The sequence below is a fragment of the Copadichromis virginalis genome, linkage group LG3 (genome assembly GCF_057382275.1).
Source record: "Copadichromis virginalis isolate Kocher_CV1m ecotype Utaka linkage group LG3, C_Virginalis_male_GT1.1, whole genome shotgun sequence".
NCBI classification, from domain to species: domain Eukaryota; kingdom Metazoa; phylum Chordata; class Actinopteri; order Cichliformes; family Cichlidae; genus Copadichromis; species Copadichromis virginalis.
This window is the reverse complement of record NC_140620.1, coordinates 22,055,821-22,078,856: the sequence shown is the minus strand read 5'-3', so window position 1 is coordinate 22,078,856 and position 23,036 is coordinate 22,055,821. Positions and strand designations below refer to the sequence as shown.

At 39.4% G+C, this 23,036-nt stretch overlaps 1 protein-coding gene across 2 annotated transcripts in view; it reads right to left on the bottom strand.

Moving 5' to 3' along the window:
• LOC146713443 (uncharacterized) overlaps positions 1-22,659 on the bottom strand; it is a 34,443-nt gene extending 11,784 nt beyond the window's left edge. Inside the window, exons 1-16 of one of the 2 annotated variants that reach the window (XM_085448059.1) lie at positions 22,300-22,659; positions 21,599-21,699; positions 19,987-20,056; positions 19,775-19,905; positions 19,601-19,689; positions 19,418-19,517; positions 19,074-19,117; positions 17,849-17,926; positions 15,170-15,366; positions 11,137-11,201; positions 10,882-10,988; positions 10,670-10,772; positions 9,396-9,495; positions 5,432-5,471; positions 5,228-5,279; positions 3,960-4,071 (exon numbers count right to left, since the gene is read on the bottom strand). In XM_085448059.1, coding sequence (XP_085304185.1) covers positions 3,960-4,071; positions 5,228-5,279; positions 5,432-5,471; positions 9,396-9,495; positions 10,670-10,772; positions 10,882-10,988; positions 11,137-11,201; positions 15,170-15,366; positions 17,849-17,926; positions 19,074-19,117; positions 19,418-19,517; positions 19,601-19,689; positions 19,775-19,905; positions 19,987-20,056; positions 21,599-21,699; positions 22,300-22,552 — 1,642 coding nt within the window. In that variant the 5' untranslated portion in view covers positions 22,553-22,659. The remainder of the gene's footprint in view (positions 1-3,959; positions 4,072-5,227; positions 5,280-5,431; positions 5,472-9,395; positions 9,496-10,669; positions 10,773-10,881; positions 10,989-11,136; positions 11,202-15,169; positions 15,367-17,848; positions 17,927-19,073; positions 19,118-19,417; positions 19,518-19,600; positions 19,690-19,774; positions 19,906-19,986; positions 20,057-21,598; positions 21,700-22,299) is intronic. The other variant, XM_085448051.1, reaches the window with a different exon arrangement.
• Positions 22,660-23,036: the final 377 nt, after the last annotated feature.

Genomic DNA, 23,036 nt, shown 5'->3' with positions numbered 1-23,036 from the left:
TCCAGTTTATTTCGTTGATTCTATGAAAAACACCAACAATAACACGGGTTATAGACATGAAATAGTATTCTTGCACCAGCAAGGTGACTTCCAAGTGCTATTCACTGAAAACCTAGCATTTCTTGCTTTTGCTTTGCATTTGTAAAAAAAAAGTCAAGGAAGCTGGACAAAGAAAATTGTCCAGTATGGACAAAAGAAGAAGTGACAGACCTAAAAAACTAAATACCGCAGATAAACAGTATCAGAGAGTCATATCCTTTGAAAACAGTCCATTAAAGATCTGACACAGGACCTGACAGTCATCTGGACCATCAGTTGATCAATCTACTGTTAACTGAAGGCCCAGTTAACAGTAGATTGCCCAAATGGTCTCAGTGGAAGTGTGGCAGCCATTTTTAATGAAAAAAGTCTGAGGTGTGCTAGATTACGCTAGAACTGGACTGAAAATCAGTTGCAACAGGTCCTATGACGTGATGAATCCAAATTTGAAATGTTTGATTCAAATCACTGTCAGTATGTACAGATGAGATCAAGAGAGAGGTTCAACAGTCTGTTGTACCTTTGTACAAGTGGAAAACACTGTGCAGGTAACAGATTGTAATGGTTTAGGGCTGCAGTTCAGTTGGAGATCTTGTTAAAATTGATGGAACTATGAACGCAGAAATGTGCCACCAGATTCTGATTCACCGTGCAGTACAAGCTGGAAAGCGTCTAATTGGTTACAACTTCATTTTTCAGTGTAACAATGATCCCAAACACACTGTCAATGGAGTAAAAGCACACCCTGGATAGAAAAACACACAGTAAAACATAATCAGTCATGGATTGTCAAGACCACAACATTATTGAAACAGTGTGACCCAGTCTAATGAATGAAAGGTGGCCAACATCCAAGAGTTTTGAACCTTCTTCAAGAAGGTTGGAGGATTATTCCTGAAGACAACTTAAAGAAATGACAAGAAAGCTTGGCTAAGAGAGCTCAGGCTGTGTTGAAGAATAAATTTGGTCATACCAAATATTGACTTTCAAGCTCATTAGAATTGTACAAACTCAGTTCTTGAACCTTGCTATGAACAGCTCCCACACTATTGAAGAACTTGTAAGTCCGTCTTAAGGACAGCTTTAAACCTCTAAACTCTCATTAATCATCCTAGTGCCTACATCTACAATATTACTACAACCACTCTGTAACTGACAGAAACCAACAACTCTGACTCTGCTTTAGCTGTCCATGTTGCCACCAATGATTTAAAAAAAAAAAAAAAGGACTCTCAAAGATGAGTGTCGGGAACTTGTGGATAGTCTGCAGGACACTGGAAAGAATTATGTCTGCTGTTTTAAAGATCTGATGTTCAGCCAGACAAACTGTACCTGTAACACTCAAAACACTCACTCTGTTAATTATGACCACGTACCTAAAATCACATTAAACCCATGAAATATGATTTTGTCCAATCTTTAATTTGTGTTTGCTAAAGTGACTTTGAAGTATTTCTTTCTGCCCACATGTTCTAATCAGTAATTAATAATAGGCAGATAAATTGCAACTAAACTCAGTCAGTGACTGATTTCTAAATGGAACCATATGAATAAATATTAAAACCAGAAACTGTCTTCTGGCTCTTCACTTGTTTTGGTCTTTGTAACTGGAGACTCTTCTCAGTCAGGAATTTATAAGAGTGTGTTTTTGTAAATAACGTTTCTCGGCTTCAGTTTGTATCTTGTCACAGCTTCGCACGAGTGTCCTAAATTCTGCTGTGATTGCTGTTCAGGGCCATGTGAAGGAAGCTCTGGTTGAAAGGGTGAAAGGATAAAAAGTGGCACAGCTTGTACTTCTTAGGAATCCCAGATTCAGACAGCCTCACAAACACAGAGCAGCAATCCTGCATAGCTGAACTGTTTCTCACAACCTCATGACTGATCTGAAAGTCTATTAACTTTTGCAGTTTGAGGTTTTTTAACGAGATTTTTTTAAATACTTAAATCTTGATTGTGTTAAGTGGGCTTTGGTTTGTTGGTGTGGAGTGGTTTGTGAATCCAATGTTAAAGCATTTTGAATGTTCATTGCTTTGGCCAACACAGGGTGACTCCTCTGGTTCCAAACAGAAGTGCAATGGTACAGAAATCTATGAGGGAAATACTGTACTCACCTGATCTGTGACCTCTGTGAGCACCTAATGACTTTAAGGCAGTGGTCCCCAACCTCCGGGCCTCGGACCGGTACCGGTCCGTGAGTCGTTTGGTACCGGGCCACGAGAGTTGAGGCTCAGGCGTGAAATGTATGGTTTTCAGGGTTTTTATCGGTTTTCAGCGTTATTTTGTTATCGTTTTTATCGTTAACTTGGTTTTCCTGGCTTTTTTCACGTGTGTTATGAATAAATCTTCTTTTTTTCGGTACCGGTACTAGTTTTATTTTGTTGTATTTATCCGCGACACCTTAAAGGCTGGTCCGTGAAAATATTGTCGGGCACAAACCGGTCCGTGGCGCAAAAAAACCCCCTGCATTTCCATGAAATGACGTCACTTCCAGTTTCAGGCAGGTAATGGCGGACATGCGACTGTTCGCGCTGACGTCTATTCCAACGTAGGAAGTGTTAGGAGACCTGAGCAACTCAGCACTTCCTTTGGCAGATCCGGATCTCATTATTTAAGTCTGGTTAAGTGAATAACAAAGAAGATCAGTCTTCTAAGTCCTCATCACTAGAATGGTGTGCATATGGAGATAAAACATTATGAAGCTCTGATTAATCAAGGTGGCATTTCAGTGGTAGCCATTCATTGCTGATGGCAGGTTAGGCTGATGATTTAGTTTGAACTGTATCTTGAAATATTGACTAAATAGAAGTTGTGGCTTAGACAACCAAGTGGCTCACCTGGCTAATTTCGTACCAAAATAATCCTTATTCAAAAGATCTGTTATGTTTTGTTGCTATTTTGTTGTTATTTGGATGCCCCCCCAAAAAATCTTAGCCATTATTTACATATACAGAAAATATAATGCAGGGTGTTGTTAACAGAGATATATGCCAATTCTAACTTGGTGATTGGCATATAAACATCTGGAAGTTGTTTGGACTCGTTCAAGGTCCAGAATATTCTAGTCATGATGCTTGGAGTTACACTTCTAAACAAACCATGGATCCTCCTCAAGGACTGGTTGAGCCCTCAAGGATCCCACTAACCTCAATAGCCCATTCATCCTCGCCGCATTGGTTGCTTCATGCGTCAATGTGACAGCATCACACAGCCACTTTCTTTTGTCCATTTGTAATCTTTTGCAGAACTTATGTGGAAATCTCCCTCTGTGAGTTTTGTGCTAACTGAGAAGGCCTGTACAGGTGGACTTGCTCACATAGTCTGGCTTCAGGCTGGTCTAATTTGAAAAAGCTGTGACGAAGGTGGCAAACATGCCAGGTTGGAAACCGTTCGTGAGGGTGAGAAAGGTGAGCATAAATGAGCCTTGGGAGTCTTAAGGCTGAATTTTCTCAGAAACAGAAACAAATGTGGAAAAAGTCTAAACACACTCACTGGTAAACTGGCCGATCAAGGCAGTAAAAATCTTACTCAAATTCGACATAAGATGACCTCAAAAAGTACCCTGAAGGACCTCTAAGTTCTTTCTTCTTGAACTTTTACATGTAAAAGTTCTCAAACTATCACTACAACCTCTTAAAGATAACCAAGAACTCTAAACATTCAACCATACTTTAATAATAAAGTAAATTAACCACTAAAAACAACAGGAAAGCCTGCTCTCTGATTGGCTGACAAGTGAATTAGATATTGTAGTTTTTACAATACCTGATTCACTTGTTTGTGTACACCAGAGCTCACAATGTGTGATCACAACGTGTGGTTATCAGGTAATTATAACAAATGCTGCTTCAGTAACCGGTATAAGTAACCAAAAACTGGTATTAATCTCTCTGGTGCTGTAATTAAAGTGCATGTTTGTTTACCTGCATCAGGTACATCCTCTACTGAAGTAGGAGGGGCTTCATCCTGCACAGGTGTGTCTGGTTCCTCCTCTGACAGAGACTCCACCAGCTCTCCACCGATGTGAATGTCCACCTACCAGGACATCAAAACTTACAGATGTAACGACTCTATAGACCCAATCTTTTTTAATATATTGTGACTTTATTAAAAAACATTTATTATGTATTTAAATATTAGTAAAACCAGTTACAGTATTAACTTTTATCTTTATATAACTGTACTTGACATAATATCAATATATACAGTTTTAAAGGTATTTATCTTTATAGTCACTTTATATAAAGGTTTTGTAATGTTAAAGCTTTATAACACATCCAGTTTACAGCTTTTGTGAAACAGCTTCATATACATTAACTTTAGTATGTGTTAGGGCTGTGCGATAGGACCAAAGTCTCATATCCCGATATAAGATATCTATCGTCCGATAACGATATAAATCACAAAAATGTAACACTTTCTGTAAATTCTGTGAATCTCGGGCAGCTCGACCTGCATTAAGTGTTTCCAGCTGTGCGTCATGTACCTGGAGTCGAGTGTTTTAACCGATGCATGAAACGATACATTTTTAGACATAAGTTGTAAAGGCCGCCGTTTTCTTTGTGAGTATTTATTACACGGCGTGCTGCGGGGAAAAGCCTGTTCTAACGTTTGAGTCTAAGGTTTATTTTTTAGCACCTGGCGGCTCTTTTTTAATTCTCATCCGTAAACACTCTGCATCTTTCACGTGATTCAGTTTATTTTGAAAAGTCTCAACAGGATCTTGAGCTTTATTGTGAAAGGTTTATGTGGAACAAGCGGACACGCGGTGGTTTTACCATCGTTGTTGCTAACAACAACGCATAAAAACAGGTGCTTGTCTGTCTGTAGTGTGGTTATATTAAATATAAGAGAAAGAGAGAACTTTACGAAATTAATATAGCCACTACAGTCACCATCAAAACGATGAAAAAATATTGCTGTAAACAGTTTATTTTGCGACACCACGAAAGAAACGATAGCGTAAAATGAAATGATAGATGTTTTTATATCGTCATCCGATATATATCGTTATATCGAACAGCCCTAGGATATGCATCTTTTATATAAAGTCTTTACATTCTTCATTTTTTATATTCGACAGACTAAACCTGAACATTATTTCCAGATAATGAGGCTTCTCTTTTAGCTTTGAGTCATCAAGTTACTCCTTAAAATAACATCATCCTTTTATTTTTATAATCACACTCACCTTCAGCTGAGATTTGGGATGCAAGAAGAAAAATGGCTTTAGGACAGGAGACCTGGAAGCCACAAAAATGGAATAAACAACAGGAAACCTCACGTGACAAGAGATGGTGTATGGGGACGGTGTATTTTCTCCACATGTAGGTAAAAAAGAAAAAGAAAAAAGAAAATAAAAAGCAGAAATTGGAAAAACATTTTTTAAACTCACACTCTGGGTCGTCCGCCCACGATGCCGGTGAGTCCGGGAGCTATGAATGTGAAAAAATGAGAGAAAAAGAAATGAAAAGCTGACAGTTTTAAGGAAAGTTGTAGCAGGTGCAGCGCCTCCTTCCTGTCCTAATTCGAGTTCAGCAACACTGACAGTGTGAATCATCAGCTTCCCGGGAGTCACACAGAGTTCACACTGAACTGGACCTGCCACCATAAACAAAAACATCTTCTGCTTCATGAGGTCACGACCTCCTTATCTGCAGGCGGGAGACTCCCGCTTCACAGTGGAAGGCACATCCGTATATGTGCCTTCCATCACAGCACAGAGCTCAGCTGTGTGAGTCCAGCTAATGTAATAACACACGCATTACAACATTAAACAAGCACATGAAGCATGACGGTTTAAGGGAATGTGGTTCACATGCTCAGAATATTAACGATTCAGATTCAGCACACTTACATAATTTTCCCTGAAAGCTGAAAACTGTGCTGAGACTGCTGTTCAGTGGTTGGTTGTTATTATTGATAAGTGGATGTACTCTGACATACCTACATAATTCATTTGTTCAATTTATTTCTGTTTAACAGCCTGTTTCTCACCTCAGGTTTTTGCTCCATGTGTTCTCTTAGGATCATTTATCATTTCAAATATTTTTCAGATAAACCCTTCTGACCGTGCCAACGTGAAATCCTGGACTTTCCTCTGATTTATGGGTGGATTTATGCTTTTCTTTGACTCAGTTTTGGACTGTTTTTAACTTTCTTTTCATAAAATGAGAATTCAATACCTGGTGTATTTCCTACTCATTGTGACTAATTTGTCATATGTCATATGTAATGTCATATGAACCCTCGCCTTCAAAATAAAGTGCTTTGCTGAAGTAACCAACATTATTTAAAAGGTTTTATTTCAAAGCTGCATAGTTACCATTTCCAGTTTATGTCACACCTTCCCAAGTACTGTTCCTGCTTAGCGAGTAGGTGGTGAGTGTTTGCTCAAATGAAAATATGAACAACCGCAGCAATTTCCTGCAGAGCAAAGCAATCACAAGTGAAGCACCTTCTTTGCACCTGCCAGCAAACTCCATTAACCAACTGGTCTGTGTATCAGTTTTACTGGACAACAGTCTGTTGGTTGTCATAGTTTTCAACAAGTCTCACACACATACACGTCTCATGAGCGATCACACTCCACTATTCTTCAGCAAACCTCTCAAGCTTGATGGCCTTCTGACCGACAGATTTTCAGTGAGATTGAAGACAGGGCTCTGTGGAGGTCAGTCAGAAACGTCCAGTTTGGTCTTCTGGAGTTAAGCCATTTACCAGGAGAAGCAAATGTTTTGGGTCACTGGCGTGTTAGAAGACAGATCAACAACCCACACTTTCAAAATCTTCACATATACTTTTATCTTCGTGGTTCCTTCCAGCTTGACACAATGAAGCATCCTTACGACATAATACTTGTGTCACTGCGCTTCACTGTACTTTGGGTTGCACGCCTCTTCCTTCTTTCTCAAAACATAAGGAGCACCAGGTTAGTCTCATATGACCAGTTTATGCTCTTCCAGCAAGCCTAATGTTTCTCCAGGTTGTCTTTTTTTCTTCTCACTGGCCATTCCTGTGCTGAGTTCAAGTGACTGTCATCTTTACTACAGTTGCAGACGTGGTTCTGTGTTCTGGGGTCTTTAGACAGTTTTCAGTTTTCTTTTCAGAGTCTTTCAAATCTTTTGCTTCCAACCTCTGCTAAGCTTGTTATGAGTGGTGTAGCTCTCACGCCAGTTCTTGAACACGTTGTACATCCATCTCCTGCTTTATGAGCATCAACAATTCTTTTGGTCAAGTCTGCATTCATTTCTTTTATTTTAGGTTTTACTAATGTTTTCAACCCTCAGTTTTAACTAGAGATGGCACGATACCACTTTTTTATGTCCGATACCGATATCATAAATTTGGATATCTGCTGATATCGATATGAATCCGATAGTTCATCTTGTAATCAACAAAACTGTTTTCTTTTATATCTTTCTGCATTTTGTATAAGTTCATACTCAAGTTTAAAAAACAAAACAAAACACTAAAGCTATTTTGTTATACCTATATGCAAAAAATACACTGCACCCAAAATATTTCATAGTTCAGCAACACTGATCTATGTAATAAACCTAAACCTACACCATCCTCCCTATTCTGGTATTTTAAAAAGTACTTAGTGGAAATATTAAACAACCTAACTAACAGGGTGCCCAACTCCAGCAAAAATAATAGGGAACCACCCCTCACGCTCCACCTCATGATGCTTAATCGACGTAATCAACCTTAATTTGATGCAGTGTGAAAAAAAAATGCACAGAAATCAATTATTTTTCAAGAAATATTAAATAGATTCAACATCTTTCTTCAACAGAATTGCAGACTGCACAGATGGTACCTTCCCAAAGGAAAAAGTACTATAGCTTACTAGGGTATATATATTAGACTTAATAGTTACTATATACAATAATGGACTTCTATACATTTTACATCAGATAAGAACTTTGGGTGTAAGATTCAGATAATTATTTATTAAAAGCTAGACATTTTAAATGAGAATAAGAAAGAAAAGTATGTCTTTGTGCCCCCTTTTCCCTGTTCATGCCCTATCGGCCCCCCTGGCTAAACTTTGCTAGATCCGCCCCTGCACAGTTACCAGCGTCAGCTACGTAGAAAAAGATCCTGGTGTAGAAAGTAATATTAAATAAATTCTAACAACAGCTTATCAAGCTTAAACGTGCTGCTGTTGTTCAGCCGCTGGTTTCCTCTTTCTGGCACAAAGTGGGCCAAAAACAAAGAAGAGAGACGGAGTCGCGACAGAAAAGCCGATCAGCTGATCATTAAGCAGTTTCATGACTGAAGTAGCAGCAAGAAGAGGCAGTCGCTCCATATATTGGTTGTTAAGCTTAACGCAGGAATGCTTTACAAACATTCAGAGATGAACTTACGCACTTGCTTTACTTCTCTCTGGGATAACTTTGTCGGAGATGAAATGCTGGTTTGGTAGCGATGCTCCAAATACACACAGCCGCTCTATCACGTGATGCACACTGCTCCGACGTGCTACGGTTATGAGCTGAGTTATGCCATGGTGCAAGTTTTGTGAGGTGCTTTTGTGATACTTAATGGATCGGATTAAAATTTTTATTTCGCTCCGATATCCGAGCCAGTAATTTAGTTCAGTATCGGACCGATACCGATACGTAATATCGGATTGGTCCATCTCTAGTTTTAACTTTATTTAAAAAGCTCTGAGTCTGGCAAAGTCTTGCACAGCAGTGGCAACAAAAAGTTTGTTTTTTCAGAGCCTTAAAACATAGAAACTGTTTATGCTTTCTAAAGAAAAACAGCATATTTAAAAATGTTATATTGAAAACACTTCTGAGATTTTCAATAGCTGCACCAGTGGCATCAATTTTAAGCTCCTACATCACATGGTTCTCGAGTTATCGCATCAGGCCTTTACAGCTGAGGGGTAGGATGCATATGGGAGAACTTTGATGAAAGATAATCATGTTGTCCTTATGTAAGCAGCTGCTGCTACATGCTCAGATCAATTAACATAAGTTTCTAACGATACGATCTCTATATTTTCTATGGTAAGACGTAATAAGGTCAGTAAGACAAGCAAAGAAGTGTATCCCAGTTTTCTCAGGCCGCACTAACAGCAAGAAAGAATACGGACTGTGTTTGAATTTGTAATTAAATATTTTACTAACAGTGGTAATCTTATCCATTAAACAAGCCTCCAGTGTGGATGCATTATTCACTACTGTATAGACAACTCTGTTCTCCTTCTAATAACCATGAAAAGACACTTATATAAGCAGCTGCTACCACATCCAGATGTCCTCAGATCTCATCGTAAAGGTCTTTGCGTACTATGAACAAGTTTAGAGAGTTTAAAGAGGAGATAACGGGGTTAGTCGTACCCATGCCGGTCCCCGCAGGAGCCACTTCTCTGGAGAAAAGCTCCAGAGCTTTCTTCTGTTTGTGGTGGACGGCCAACCAGATCACAGCCTCCCGGGAGTCCTGGAAAAAGACAAGAAACGTAAATTTAATGATCAATGGAGATAGTCTAAGAGGTGAAAGTGGTGAAAGGAGTCAAAATAAGAGGCATGAAACAGGCTTTACTGCGACCCTTCACCTACTTGTGGTAAAGGAGATGTGAAGGTTGGATGTAGAACAGCGGGATTGTGTCAAGTTGAAGCGGGTGATAGAAGGGGGCATTTAGAGACTTGAAACAAGCTTAACTGCAACCCTTAACCCTTAGGAAGGGAAAGGATGCAGAGAAACAAAAGAAGGAAAACTAAGATGAAGGAAATCCATTGATCAGTAAACACTAAAAAAAAAAAAAATGAGGGGGGTTGTACCAAAAGAAACAGAGAAGACGTCCAGCAGCTTGTTCAGCTTCTGTTCTTATGTGAGATCTTAACGGAGGCACGCAGGTCTGCCGAGGCTCCTGGATCTGAGCCCACTCTGAGCCATGTACACTACAACTCTGAGGGGTTTCTGTTCTCATGTCTGCCATGACGTTTTTTCCTCCAGCAACTCCAGTTTCTACTGCTTTGTATAAAATACAAGGTTCCTGTTTCCTGCAGAGAATCTTCATCTTATTATTCAATTTTATGAAAAAATAAAAGTCAGCTGACAGGGCAGAGCTTTGAATATAAAGCAAGGACACAGCCACACTAAGTGTTTTTATATTCTATGTAATTTTTTTCCTGTTATGTCTTATTAAGTCTATGTTTTATTTATCTAAAACAGTGGTCCCCAACGCCCGCGCCCGGTCTGTGAGTCGTTTGGTACCAGGCCGCGAGAGTTCAGGCTCGGGTGTGAAATTTATGGTTTTCCGGGTTTTTATCAGTTTTTATTGTTATTTTTTATCGTTTCTATCGTTAACTCAGTTTCCCTGAGTCTTTTCCTGTATTTTATGAATTAATCTTCTTTTTTTGGTACCAGTACTGGTTTTATTTTGTTGTATTTATTGGCGACATCTTAAAGGCTGGGTCGTGAAAATATTGTAGAAGGTATACTGGTCCGGGGCGCATAAAAGGTTTGGGACGGCTGATCTAAGATATTATCATTTCATTTTTTAAATATTTTTTAAAAAATGTGTCAAGTTAACATGAGAGTGATGGAGACTGACCTGCTGTTGGAGCCTCAAGTGGACATTAGAGGAACTGCAGCTTTTTTAGTCTGTTACCTTATAGCGAGCATTGGCACCGTATGTGTCTTCAGCTCCGAGGACCTGGATGTTAACCGAGCTGAAATCTTCCAGTCCCAACTGTTTAAACATCTTCTTTGTCCTAACCACACACACACACACACACACACACACACACACACACACACACAGCAGTTAATGTTTAAATCCACACAGTTCAGAGTACACGGAGCTGTGATTCTTGTTCCCACCGTTTGATGATGCTCTCTGCCGTTCTTCTGGCCTTCTTCGCTGCTCTCGGCCCGGTGACCGGACACACGGCGGTCGCCCTGAACCCGTCCATGTAAGTCGCACAAACCTGTAAGGAGGATGGTGAAGGTGACAGGACCCAAACTCTAAATTACAGTAAAATATTATTTAAAAAGTTGACCTGTGTGGCACTCGATATTCCACATTATCGACATATTATATCAAAATAAGAATCAAATACAGTTTGTTTTTTTTACCTTGTAGTCATGTGACGGGGCGAAGCCCTGCGCCCCAGTTACTCTGACAGCTCCCCCCTCATCACCTGAAAACACAAACAAAAACAACTTCACAACATCAAAATGTCATGTGTTAATAAAACAATGTAATGTAATTACTTTAATGGTATTGGAATGGTTGATTGGAAAATTGGAAAAATTGAAGAATTATTTAATTTTTACATTTCTAAGAAAAACATACATTTACAAACATTTCTTAATTAAAAATTATTTTTGTTTTGTTTTGTTTCTTGCTTTTATCATTTTAATTTATTGTATTTTTGTTTAAAATATTTATTGCATATTTTTTATTTTATTGCATTATATTGAAATTTTATCAATCTTTTAATTTCATGTCGTTTAATTTTAGTTTGTTTAATTTTTATTTATTTTTTATTAATCTCATTTAAAAATCTATAATTGTTTATAAAAAACTTTGTAGATTATTAAATTAAACGTAGTTTAATTTTAAATTTGTACATTCTTTCTATTCTAGTCTCTTACTATTATTTCCCATATTTTTAAAAAACATTTTAGAATTTCTCTCAGCATAGTCTTAAGATCACGGAGGAGAATTCAGGAGAAAAGCATTTACTCTAGGAGAGCTGGAGAGTGCCATAGGAGGCCCTTAACCCTTTCAGAGAACTGGTATCTGCTGCTTTCTGCTTTGAGGAACAGAGCAACAAAAGGACTTCCAGAAGGACACTGGTGTGAATGTCTCTGACCAAACAACCAGAAACAAACTTCATGAGTGTTGCCTGAGAACCTGACATCCTTTAGTTTGCCTGATACTCAGTGTCCAACAAGGTTGGCATTTGCCATAGAATACCAGAATTGTCAGGTCCATCAATGGCCTCCTGTGCTTTCCACAGAGAGCAGGTTCACCCTGAGCACATGTGACAGAAGAGAGAGGCTCTGGAGAAATCATGGAGGCCGCTATGCTGCCTGTAACATCATTCAGGATGACAGGTTTGGTGGTGGGTCATTGATGGCCTGCATGGAGACACACAGACACCTACAGGCTAGGCAACGGCACCCTGAGTGCCATTAGCTATCAGGCTTAAATCCCCGGACCCACTGTCAGACCCTACACTGGCACACTGGTGCACTGAGCCTTGGGTTCCTCCAGGTGCATGACAATGCCCAGTCTCATGTGGTGAGGGTGTGCAGGCAGTTCCTGAAGGACGAAGGAACTGCCTGCACAGGGGGGCCATCAAACTACTGAATACCATTTTGAGTTGTTGCAATGAAAAACAACTCTGGCAAAATGGGCTAAGCTGCCACATTATCTTACTTTGATTTCCAAGGTGCCCTTAAATTCAGCCCCCTGTAGTTTGATCATTTTCATCAAATTGTTGATGTGGCATCTCTTCTTTCCTGACACATTTCCCAGTATAGATGTTGTATAGACTCTCGGTGAGAGTTGATGTGTTTTCAAGGGTTTCCTTTAATGTTTTCCAGTTACTTCGTAGTTTTTTCATGCTTGACCTTTAAGCTGCTTTGTGTTTTAATAAATAGTTCATTGACCTCGCTGAACTTAAATATACAGACAGGAGGGAGACGCTTCTGCCTCTCATCCCCCATCTTTCAACGCCATCTTTCACCTCCTCATATCTCCCTCTGTACACTGAAAACATCACGCAGCACTTTGTTCACCCCTGTTTGAACCGGACTGCAGACTTACCACCGGTCCACTCTCCTGACTCCTTCATGTTAGAAAATAAACAGCCGATGAGGGCAGCGGGTCTTCGAGTGGTCAAACGGCTCTCGGGAGTTCAGCCGGAGCTCAATTAGACTGAAATATTTACATTTTTAGCAACAGTGAGAGCCAAAAGTTCATTTCCCCCTCTGAAGTGGGACACTGTACAGGAGCCGATCCACTTACTGCTACCACACATCTGAACCAAGTATGCATTACAGCAGACTTTTCTCTCAGTTCAGGAATCCCATTCATTGGATTTTACAGACATATATAGAATAATTACAGGGAAAAAGAAAGCAGTTTGATAAAATTGGAAACTATAAATTTGATTTCCAATAAATGAAGAAAAAAAATATTGAATGAGTTCATATTTATAGATTTTAGTGCTCCCTTTACCATTTATTTGTTCCAGCGACTGTAAATAAAGTTTCCATGATGCAAATAGTAAGCACAACATTGCATCCAGCTAGTTAACCTTACTGACCTCATCTGACACTTGGCATGTCACCACTTCCTCCAAGTGATAAAACAGAAAAACAAAAAAAAATAGACAACAACAGGTTTTCTGTACTTAAACTTTACTTTTAGCGAAATGTGCATTGACACGGAAAACTACAACCAGAGTAACCAGATGGAGTACTCACAACCTCAGCTCAAGCTCTCCTTGTTAATTCGTTTAAAAGCAAAAAGAGTTTCTTAATTAAGTTTCTTAATCATGGTCAAAATGTTATACACCTCTCATTAACTATGGTCTCCAGCTTGGCTGTGAGCACCTACATTTTTCTAGTCATTTTAAAGCGTCAGATATTGAAGAAATGGGGAAACAAGCAGTTTGTTGGCGATAGGTCAATATTTTTTCAAATAACATCCCTCACTTTTTGTATTTTGCTAGGGAAATGGGAAAAAGATGCAGCAATTTATCACGACGTGCAAATACACCTGGAATATGTGCACAATTATAACAAACTTGAAAGTCAATATTTAGAATGACTTGATTCGTCAGCACAACCTGAAATGTCTTAGACAAGCTTTCTTGTAAATTCCTTAATTATAAGATTGGAATAGTCTCCAGGCTTGTTGAAGACCATTCAGAGCTCTTTTTCTGTTGGCTGCCTTTTCTTCAGTTCTCTGTCAAGATGATCCCACACCACTTTAATAATGGTGATGTCCGGGCTCTCTGGAGGCCAACCTATGACTGATAGTGCTCTAATACGGGAAACTTAAGATACTAAAGGGCCAGACCCATCTCTCAGGCCTGTCTTTTTTTAAACTCATTATTTTTAGATACAGTTTATCTGTTTTGTCTTCCACTTCTCCAGCTTCCTCAGTGTTTAAGGACAAAATACACACCAAGCTGAGATGTGCCAAGATTAGACTAGGTAAAAAAAATAAAAAAGATTGAAAAATCATTTTTTCTTTTTCTTTATATAACCACATCTATAAGGACCAGGTTCAGTCTCAGCAAGTTGGATGGAGAACTACTGCTCACAAACACTGACGTAAAAGCATACAAGGAAAGAAAACTCTCACTGAATTGCTTTAATACTGAAGAAGATGTAAAAACATGGAAATTTCCAGGCAAATTCTGAACTGTATTTTTTTCCCCCTTAATCTCAGTTGGATTTATGGATGTTTATCTGTGCTGGTATCCACAGAATGTGTCTATGAGATCAGTTATGACTAGGAGAAAAAAGTAGTATGTCAAACAGTCCATGTTTTGGGTGTTTTTATGCATAAAAACAATAAAAATATAAGTTATTTGTTCACACCTAAACTTTCCCTGTCTCCTACATCCCAAAACTGAGTTATGTTGAGTTATGTTTTTGAAATATTCAAGATTTTCTTCAAACGTATACAGTGTACATGATTCTAGTTAGTTTTTCAAGCAGAGGAGTAGGAGTGTAAAAGAAATCCCCCAAATTTGGGCACATCAGTGTTTTCTCTCAAATAAAATCAAAATGGAAAAAATTTAATTACTCAAATCGGGCAAAGCGGAGGTTTTTATCAGAGAAGCAGAGTTCAGTGGGAGTTCAGGCAATGGTTCTGGAGTTCACCCGAAGGTTAGACACTGTAGCACAGCTCGAGATGGGTTCACTCTGGGTTGATTGATATTAAGGAGAATAATTTGCTAATGATGAGCTGACGAACAGTTTATTGGAGGTTCAGCGGAGGGTGTTGGGTTCAATCAAGGGTCGAGTCAAAGCTCCAGATGGGTTTGTTTGAGGAGTTCTTGAGGGTTATGAAAACAGTCAAAAGTTCAGCTGCCGGTCATGTCCTCAACAGTATGTGTGAGGTTGTGTTTGTGTGCAGTACCTGGTACCTCCTGGATCACCACCTGGCTGAAGTCGCAGATGACGTCTGGCAGCAGGTATCGCCGTGGGTCTCCGATCTCGTATACCAGTTGCTCGGCGACAGTGCCAAAGGAAACGAGGCCGCCGGTTTTGGGCGGTTTGGAGAGAACGAAGGAGCCGTCGCTGGAACATTCGACCACCGGGAAACCCATGTTGTCCCTGAGACCCAAATCAAAGGCCAGGCTTTGACTTTCTACTGAAATTGTTTCCGTTTTTAGATTTTCACTTTGTTGTTGCTCTGAATGACAACAGTATGGAAGGTCTTCAGTGTAGAAAAGACATTTTAGGAACTCCTTAAGGTTTCACGCCTCGTCTTGATGTGAAGGTTTTTAAGCATTTATAGTCCATAAGCCTGGAAGAACTTTAAAGACAACACATTTGTTTAATACTATAAAGCAACTGGTTTTTTTTTAAGTTTAGATACTTTACAGTTTCTAAACAACAATAACTTAAATTCCTAAGGCAAAGGTTGAAAGAAGGTTTGGCAACCTGCTTTAGTACTTACTAACAGCCTCTTTGGCAGACATCACGGCCTTAATGTTGTTGAATTTTCATGTGTTATTCATCCAGTATGTTCCTACCTCCTTGAGATTTTTGGGGTCTATCTCACTGTGCTTATTTGAGAGATCTGATTTCCGTGTCCTTGAACATTAGCAACCATGGAAATAAACCATGGAAAAACCTCCTGAGGTAGTCCGCTGTGGATTTGGAGGGTTTTCCAGCTTCTGATTTATGACACACTGATGTCTGCTTCAAGGATCTGCTGACCTTTAATTCAATGCATTCTTGCCTCTGATGGTGAAATATTTCTTTTGCCGCTGGCTGCGACACAAGCCCAAAGCATGATGGGTTTAAACGGTTGAAGAGGATTTTCTCTTCATGAAACTATGTGCACATCACTGCTAATTGTGGCTTAAAAGTTCTGTTTTACCTTCAATCAGTTTAATTCTATTTATATAGAATAACAGTTCCCACAGGAGCTTTATATGTTAGGGTAAAGACCCCACAATAATGCAGAGAAAAACCCAACAATCCAATGACCCCCTACGAGCAAACACTTGGAGACAGCAGGAAGGAAAAACTCCCTTCCATAGTGAGGATAATTTGACTTTAATGATTTATACAGACAGAACAGTTAAGAGTCATTTTACCCTTAAGCTCTTCCGCTGACATTGCACAAATTTAGTCTGTGATCAATGTTGGAGTCTAAAAGGAGCTCAAGGCTACTAACTGTTAAGATTAACAACCTGCAGCCCTGACAAGCTAATAAAAAATTAAGCTGCTTTTTTTTAACTGTAAGCTGAAAACAACAAACTAAACTTAATTTAAATGTCAGAAAACTATTTGATCTTTAACTTCATAGCTTTTGAATATCTACCCATTTCCAATTGTTCACATTAAGTGAGAGAGTGGACCAGTGACCAGTGAAGGTTCATTACAAACTGAGAAGCAGAAAGGCTTAACTCAGGGGTGTCAAACATAGGGCCCCGGGACCAGAATCGGCCCCGCAAAGACTCAGATCTGGTCCCACCACACGACTATAAAATATATGAAGGAGGGCATACTTTTTGGGGGTTTTAACTGTATTTTTAACCCTGGCTTTTTTTGTTGCAAATTTGCATTATAATATTTCTTTTTGTTTTTTCTGCAGTATATAAAATTGGTGAATCTCAAAAATAAAACTATAAAGACACTCAAAATAAATTTTCTGTTGTTGGAAACTTTTTTGTGCAACTTTTTTGTATTTAGACTTTTGAGGGATAAACCTCTTAAATTTCTCTAACTAGCAATATATGTAAAAAAAACAAAAAAACAAAAACAATTTTCAATTTTATTGTGGTTTATTGCACTTTTTTGCAATTTATGTAGTTATTATGGACTTAATGCAGACATATTATTAAAATTTGGGCTATAATGGTTGTATTGATGTATAGCAACTTGAAATGCTGCCAAAAATGTCACTACAGCATGTAAAAATATGAAGATAAGCTCTGGCAGACTTGGTTCTATGGTAGGTCTTAAAGGGTTAACACACAGGGTTCACAGGGTATTCTGCTGATCATACTACATCAGTGCAGTCTATAAACAAAAGAAATATTCCTGCTTTTCACTGTCTACAATAGAAGCCCATGAATCAACAAAACCTTTATTTTTTATAACTGCAGACCATGTGAGCAGTGAGCTACCAGAATTTTTGGTGTAATTTTACACCAAAATTGTAATTGGTGTAATTTGGTGTAATTTATAATGTAGAAAAACTGCTGAAATTCATATTAACATATTAAATGTGTAGTTAAATGTCTCTGACAGAGAGTGAAGTTTCACACGACCTAAGATCACTTAAGATCAAAGTGGGCTGTATATGTATATGTGTATCTCTACTTCCAAGCTGTTTAGGTAATATCATGCTGAAAGTTATCAAAGAGTTGTCAAAGTCTACGACTGAAACTGGATCTATTCTGAAACTGTTCTCAAAACTTTCATTCACAGTTTGTACTCAGTCTGAAAAGTAAAAACTTACCGTTTACTCATTTAAACCTTTTAAAGTGAAGAAAATAATTCAAACATTGACTCTCTGACCCCGTGAGCTGTATTCACAGATCTGGTTTGAGAAGTGTGTTGAAAACCATAAAATTCTTACCAATCGGGAACTTTATGCCAGTCTGTGAAGATGCCTCCTGTGCTCTGAGCGCCGCACTCGATCAGGTGACCTGCGAGACTGGAACACAGAAAACAACGACTATATACCAAAATGATCTGAAGTTCAGAGACGGTTTAAACAGTATTTTCATCGCAAGCAAATATCATAAAAAACAATTTCAAGAATAATTTCTTTATCTTCGAACGTTTGTTCAGAATAGAAAATTTAATCACCAAATTTAAATTTTATTCAATTAAATTGTGATTGTTTTTGTTGTCAACCTTATTTAGCTTTGTTCTAATTTGTGTTGTGTTTGTAACCTATATTATTAAATATTCAAATATTTCAGAGTTATTTTTGTTTTAATGCATTAAATTGTTGTGGGGATAGGTTAATTGGATAATCCAAATTGTCACTAGGTGTGAATGAATGTGAGTGCGAATGGTTGTCTGTCCCTGTGTGTTGGCCCTGCGACAGACTGGCGACCTGTCCAGGGTGTGCCCCGCCTCTCGCCCTATGACAGCTGGGATAGGCTCCAGCGCCCCCCGCGACCCTGAAAAGGATAAGCGGAAGCGAATGGATGGATGGATGCATTAAATTGTAATTGAATTTATTTATAGGTTTTTGAAACATTATTTTACATTTTTGTAGTTTTTTCAGTATTTTTTGGAACAAGTGTAACTTTCTTCTTGCTTTTAAATATTTAAATATTTTACGGCCTTTTAAAACATCATTTATCTTTCTCACTTTTTAAAAAATTATTTGATTTTCATTTTTTAAAAATACAGTTTGGACTTCCTCAAATGTTATTGTTATATTTTATATTAATTAATAATAATAAAATATAATTGTATTAACTGCATTATAAAAAAATTATAACATTATTTAAATTGTATTTATTTGCAAAAGCTTAATTGTAATTTATTCAGCTTCACTGTTTGTGGCTTTTAACAGTTTGGAGTCTTAATTTAAATTTTTGTTTTATTGCAACTTTTTGGTATTTTATTTGTTAACTTTAATCTTAATTCAAGGTTTTAACTACAGTTTTTGACTCACACCTAACATAGTGTCACAAATACCGCTGTCTGTGCGTGTGTGTCCATGCGTGTCTGTGTGTGTGTGTGTGCGTGTCTGTGTGTGTGTGTGTCTGTGTGTGTCCATGCGTGTCTGTGTGTGTGCGTGTCTGTGTGTGTGTGTGCGTGTCTGTGTGTGTGCGTGCATGTACCTTCCGGCTGCCAGCAGGTCGTAGTCGTTTCTCTCCCATCCAAACTGCAGCAGATAAGAAACACACACAGACATCACGTCTCTGGCGGCGACTCAAGCAAACACACGAACAGATTGTTGGTAGAAGGTAAATAAATAAGTGTGTTTGAATCAAGTCTGCCTCAAGTGGCCACTAACAGAACTGCAGCTGTTTGCACGCCTGCTCGTTCCTGACCCTCGCTGTGGCTCTCATGATGTCCAAAAGGGAAAGAAAAAACAAAAACGTGCAGCAGGATGACAAAGTGTGATCCCTTCTTGGAGAAATGCTGGAAGAATTTCAATAAATGTTAGAAATTAAAAACCTACAGCGTGCATGAGCGGCCCCAGGGCCACGGCGCTGTCCACACAGCGTCCCGTCACCACGATGTCCGCTCCGAGGTCAAGGCAGCGGCGGATAGGGACGGCCCTGGAAATGGAGACATGGCAGAGGCTTTCAGCAGCTGTTTGGGCTGCAGCTGAAATCTGTAACACGAAGCAGGGCGTCCGTACCCGAGGTAGGCATTCATGCTGTGCAGGGTTTTAGGCAGCTGCTGTCTGCCACTGCCGTCCGGCATCTTTACGTCAGGCAGGCTGCTCCTCTGAGAGAAGAGAAGAAGAAAGGAGAGGATTAAACGTCTAATCAATCACACTAAATAGGGAGTGATGATGTCAGAGGCGCATTACATGAGGCATGAGGTCATCACCGGTCACCACGGCGACCTTGAGTTCAAGGCCGGCCTTCTTGGTTACTTCCTGTATGGCTTCAGCGCAGGCCAGAGGGTTCACGCCACCCGCATTACTGACCACGCGGATACCTGATGAGAGAGGAGGTTGCCGTTGATCACGAGATCACCTGTTGCTATGGAAACACACTTCCCGCTGTGCTGTTTACTCACCTTTCCTGTGGATGTCATTGATGAAGGGAGCCAGAGCAACCTGGACAAAGTCTGGAGCGTAACCGAGGTTCTGCAAGAGCAAGAGTCAGATGTTAATGCAGAGGTGGGGAGAGAGGTGAAGCAGCGCTGCTCCCTGCTGGCACGGAGCTGCAACAGCAGGCAGAAAACCCTCCTACAAACCCCATTTCTCCTCTTAGAGCTGGGGTGTGCAACTCCAGGCTTCGAGGGCCGGTGTCCTGCAGGTTTTAGATATCACCCTGGGTCAACACACCTGAATCAATTGACTGGTTCATTACCAGGCCTCTGGAGACCGCTTGATGGATTACAGCTACTGTAGTGTACTGTGTGTGAATGTGTGTGTGAATGGGTGGATGACTGGATATGTAAAGCGCTTTGGGGTCCTTAGGGACTAGTAAGGCGCTATATAAATACAGACAATTTACCATTTATTTACCATTTAGTCAGAAGCCTTGCAGAATAAACTCCGCCTCACTTCCCAAAGTCAAACAAACACTGTTTGACTTTTTAACTGAGAGTTAAAAACTGTCTAAATTCTTTCATCTTTAATAAAATGATCAGTGTTGCTGCTCTACCAAGTGTAACAATCAAGTTTAACATCCAGGCATCAATGAAAACAAAATGTATTAAACGTAAGGAAGTTAGAAGTTAAAAGGAAGTTAGCTCGCTAGTTTCCACCTAAGCATGACATATCATGTTCTGACCTAGAGATTTCTGAAAAACGTACAGCTCTGTCATCACTTCCAACATTAAATAAGACAGAAAACTAAACAGCAGTGACGTTTGTAGGGTTACTGAAGTTGGACTGGCTGGTAAATAATGATGTCCTACGTGATCACTAGCGACACAGCTATGTTAGCATAATATAAACAGTGAGGCTGGAGGATGAATACTAACTTTTTTCCACTCAATAAAAGCCAACGTGAGGGTTCCCGATGGTTAGTGAGAAATGCAATCGCATGGCAGGATGCTGTAAACGGACCAAACTTCAGTCCGGAGAACAACTGAGATAATCCATCCACAATACAGCAGTATCTTTATTTAGATACACAGAAAATGACGGAAAGTCATTAATATACTGCAACAACATGAGAATAGAGCAGCTGCCAGAGAATTCAACATTAATGAATCACTGGTACAGAAGCAAGAAGAATGAGCTGAGTAAAGTTTGACTTTTCTGACTGTTTTGTTTCCCTTAATGTGCCTTATGTATGAAAACAGACCCGCTCATCGACAGTGCATCTTATAATCCAGTGCGCCTTATGGTCCGAAAAATACGGTAAGTTGATCATTTTACAATAAATCTGCAAACCACACACGTTTTGTTTGGACTCCATAGACAACTTACCGATTGTGAGTCAGTGGCTATTTTCAATGTGAACTTTTACAAAAATTAAATGTAGAATTTTTAAGCTACAAAAAACTAAATAAAAAATCTTCCCTGAAGTTTTTAACACAAGCAGCTGCATGAATATTTTAGCACTGTATGTATATGTTTGTAAAGATGTTCATTTAAATTCTTCTGTTATTTGTTTTTATATTTCTGCATCTCTGCAGGTGGTAAAAACTTGGTTGTGGAAATGCAGGAACTCACTGGCATTTTGGTTTTGGCAGCGGTGAGCAGAGACATGGTGATCTCACTGAGGTAGTCAAACACCAGAAAGTCCAGCTTCCCGCTGTGGATCAGCTGAGGCACTGAAAGCACAGGAGAAGAGGCTCAGCAGCAAAGCACGAATACTTCGATGACAGAATGAGTGAAACAGCTCACTCTGAGGCTCCTCTTAAACCCTCCGAAACCAGCTGACGTTTCTGTTTTTTAATACAAACGTCACAGATTCAATTTCCTGCAGTGGTGATTTTTTAAATACACAGCAGTTTAAGGTAGGAATGTCTTTATTTAGGTAAAAGAAACCCCCCAAATCATCTCCCTGCCCCTTAATATGCACCTGTGCTGCTCCTACGTCAAGTAACGATTTAAAACAGCACTGGGAAGGATGCCAACAATACCCCATGAGCCTTTTACGACTGAGGGGTAATAAAAAGTATAAAGGTTTAGTATAAAGTATAGTATAAACGTGCATACTCTGTGCAGCAATTTGGTGAGGGAAAATGTTAAATGTGCTTAATTATTACATTTTACTTACTTACTTGACAACAAACGAAAGGCATCCATCACCATCTACGTAAAACCAAAAACTGCAACAATAATAACAATAAAAGCAATAACGTTTTACCCTTTTTTTTTAGCTACATCTACACGGCGTTATCGTGATGGATGGTGACGTGATGGCCTACCTGAGGTGGCCGTGTCCCCCCAGAACCCGGAGGCACAGCCGATCCGGACCGGCTCCCTGCGGCTGTAGCCCGCGTAGCCCCGGGTTCTGGGTCTGTTTCGGTGCTCCGGGCTGGATGACAGCGCAGCTGAGGAGCGCAGGCGCAAGAAGTTTCCACTAACACTGAAACTGACGCTCCCTTTTGCGCCTCTGCCACAAGAGAGCCGCCTGAAGGGCGCAGGCGCGGCTCGGAGTAACTGCGGAAAGTTGGACATCGTGAAAAAAAATTATTTATGGAGCTAAAGTGCGAGAAAACTGAGAAATCCACCCAGACAAGTTCAAGGTGCACCGGTACAACTATGAAAACAGTCCGACGGGAAACGCGTCACAGTTTTTCCGCTCATTCCGGATGATTTCCTGTTTATTTTGGATGCAAGAAAAGAAACAGCTTTACTGTGGTTCGGAAAGGAAAACACAACTCTTTGTAATTTTTTATTATATTTAATTAATTAAACAAATGTAACAAGTAAGTAAATAAAAGAAAACTTAAATTTACAATAGTACATATATATATATATATATATATATATACATATATATACATACATATATATATATATATATATATATATATATATATATACATATATATATATAAAAAAAAAAAAAACACCCAGCACGCCCCTGCGGGCGGTTTATCCTTCAAGCTCGGGTCCTCTACCAGAGGCCTGGGAGCTTGAGGGTCCTGCGCAGTATCTT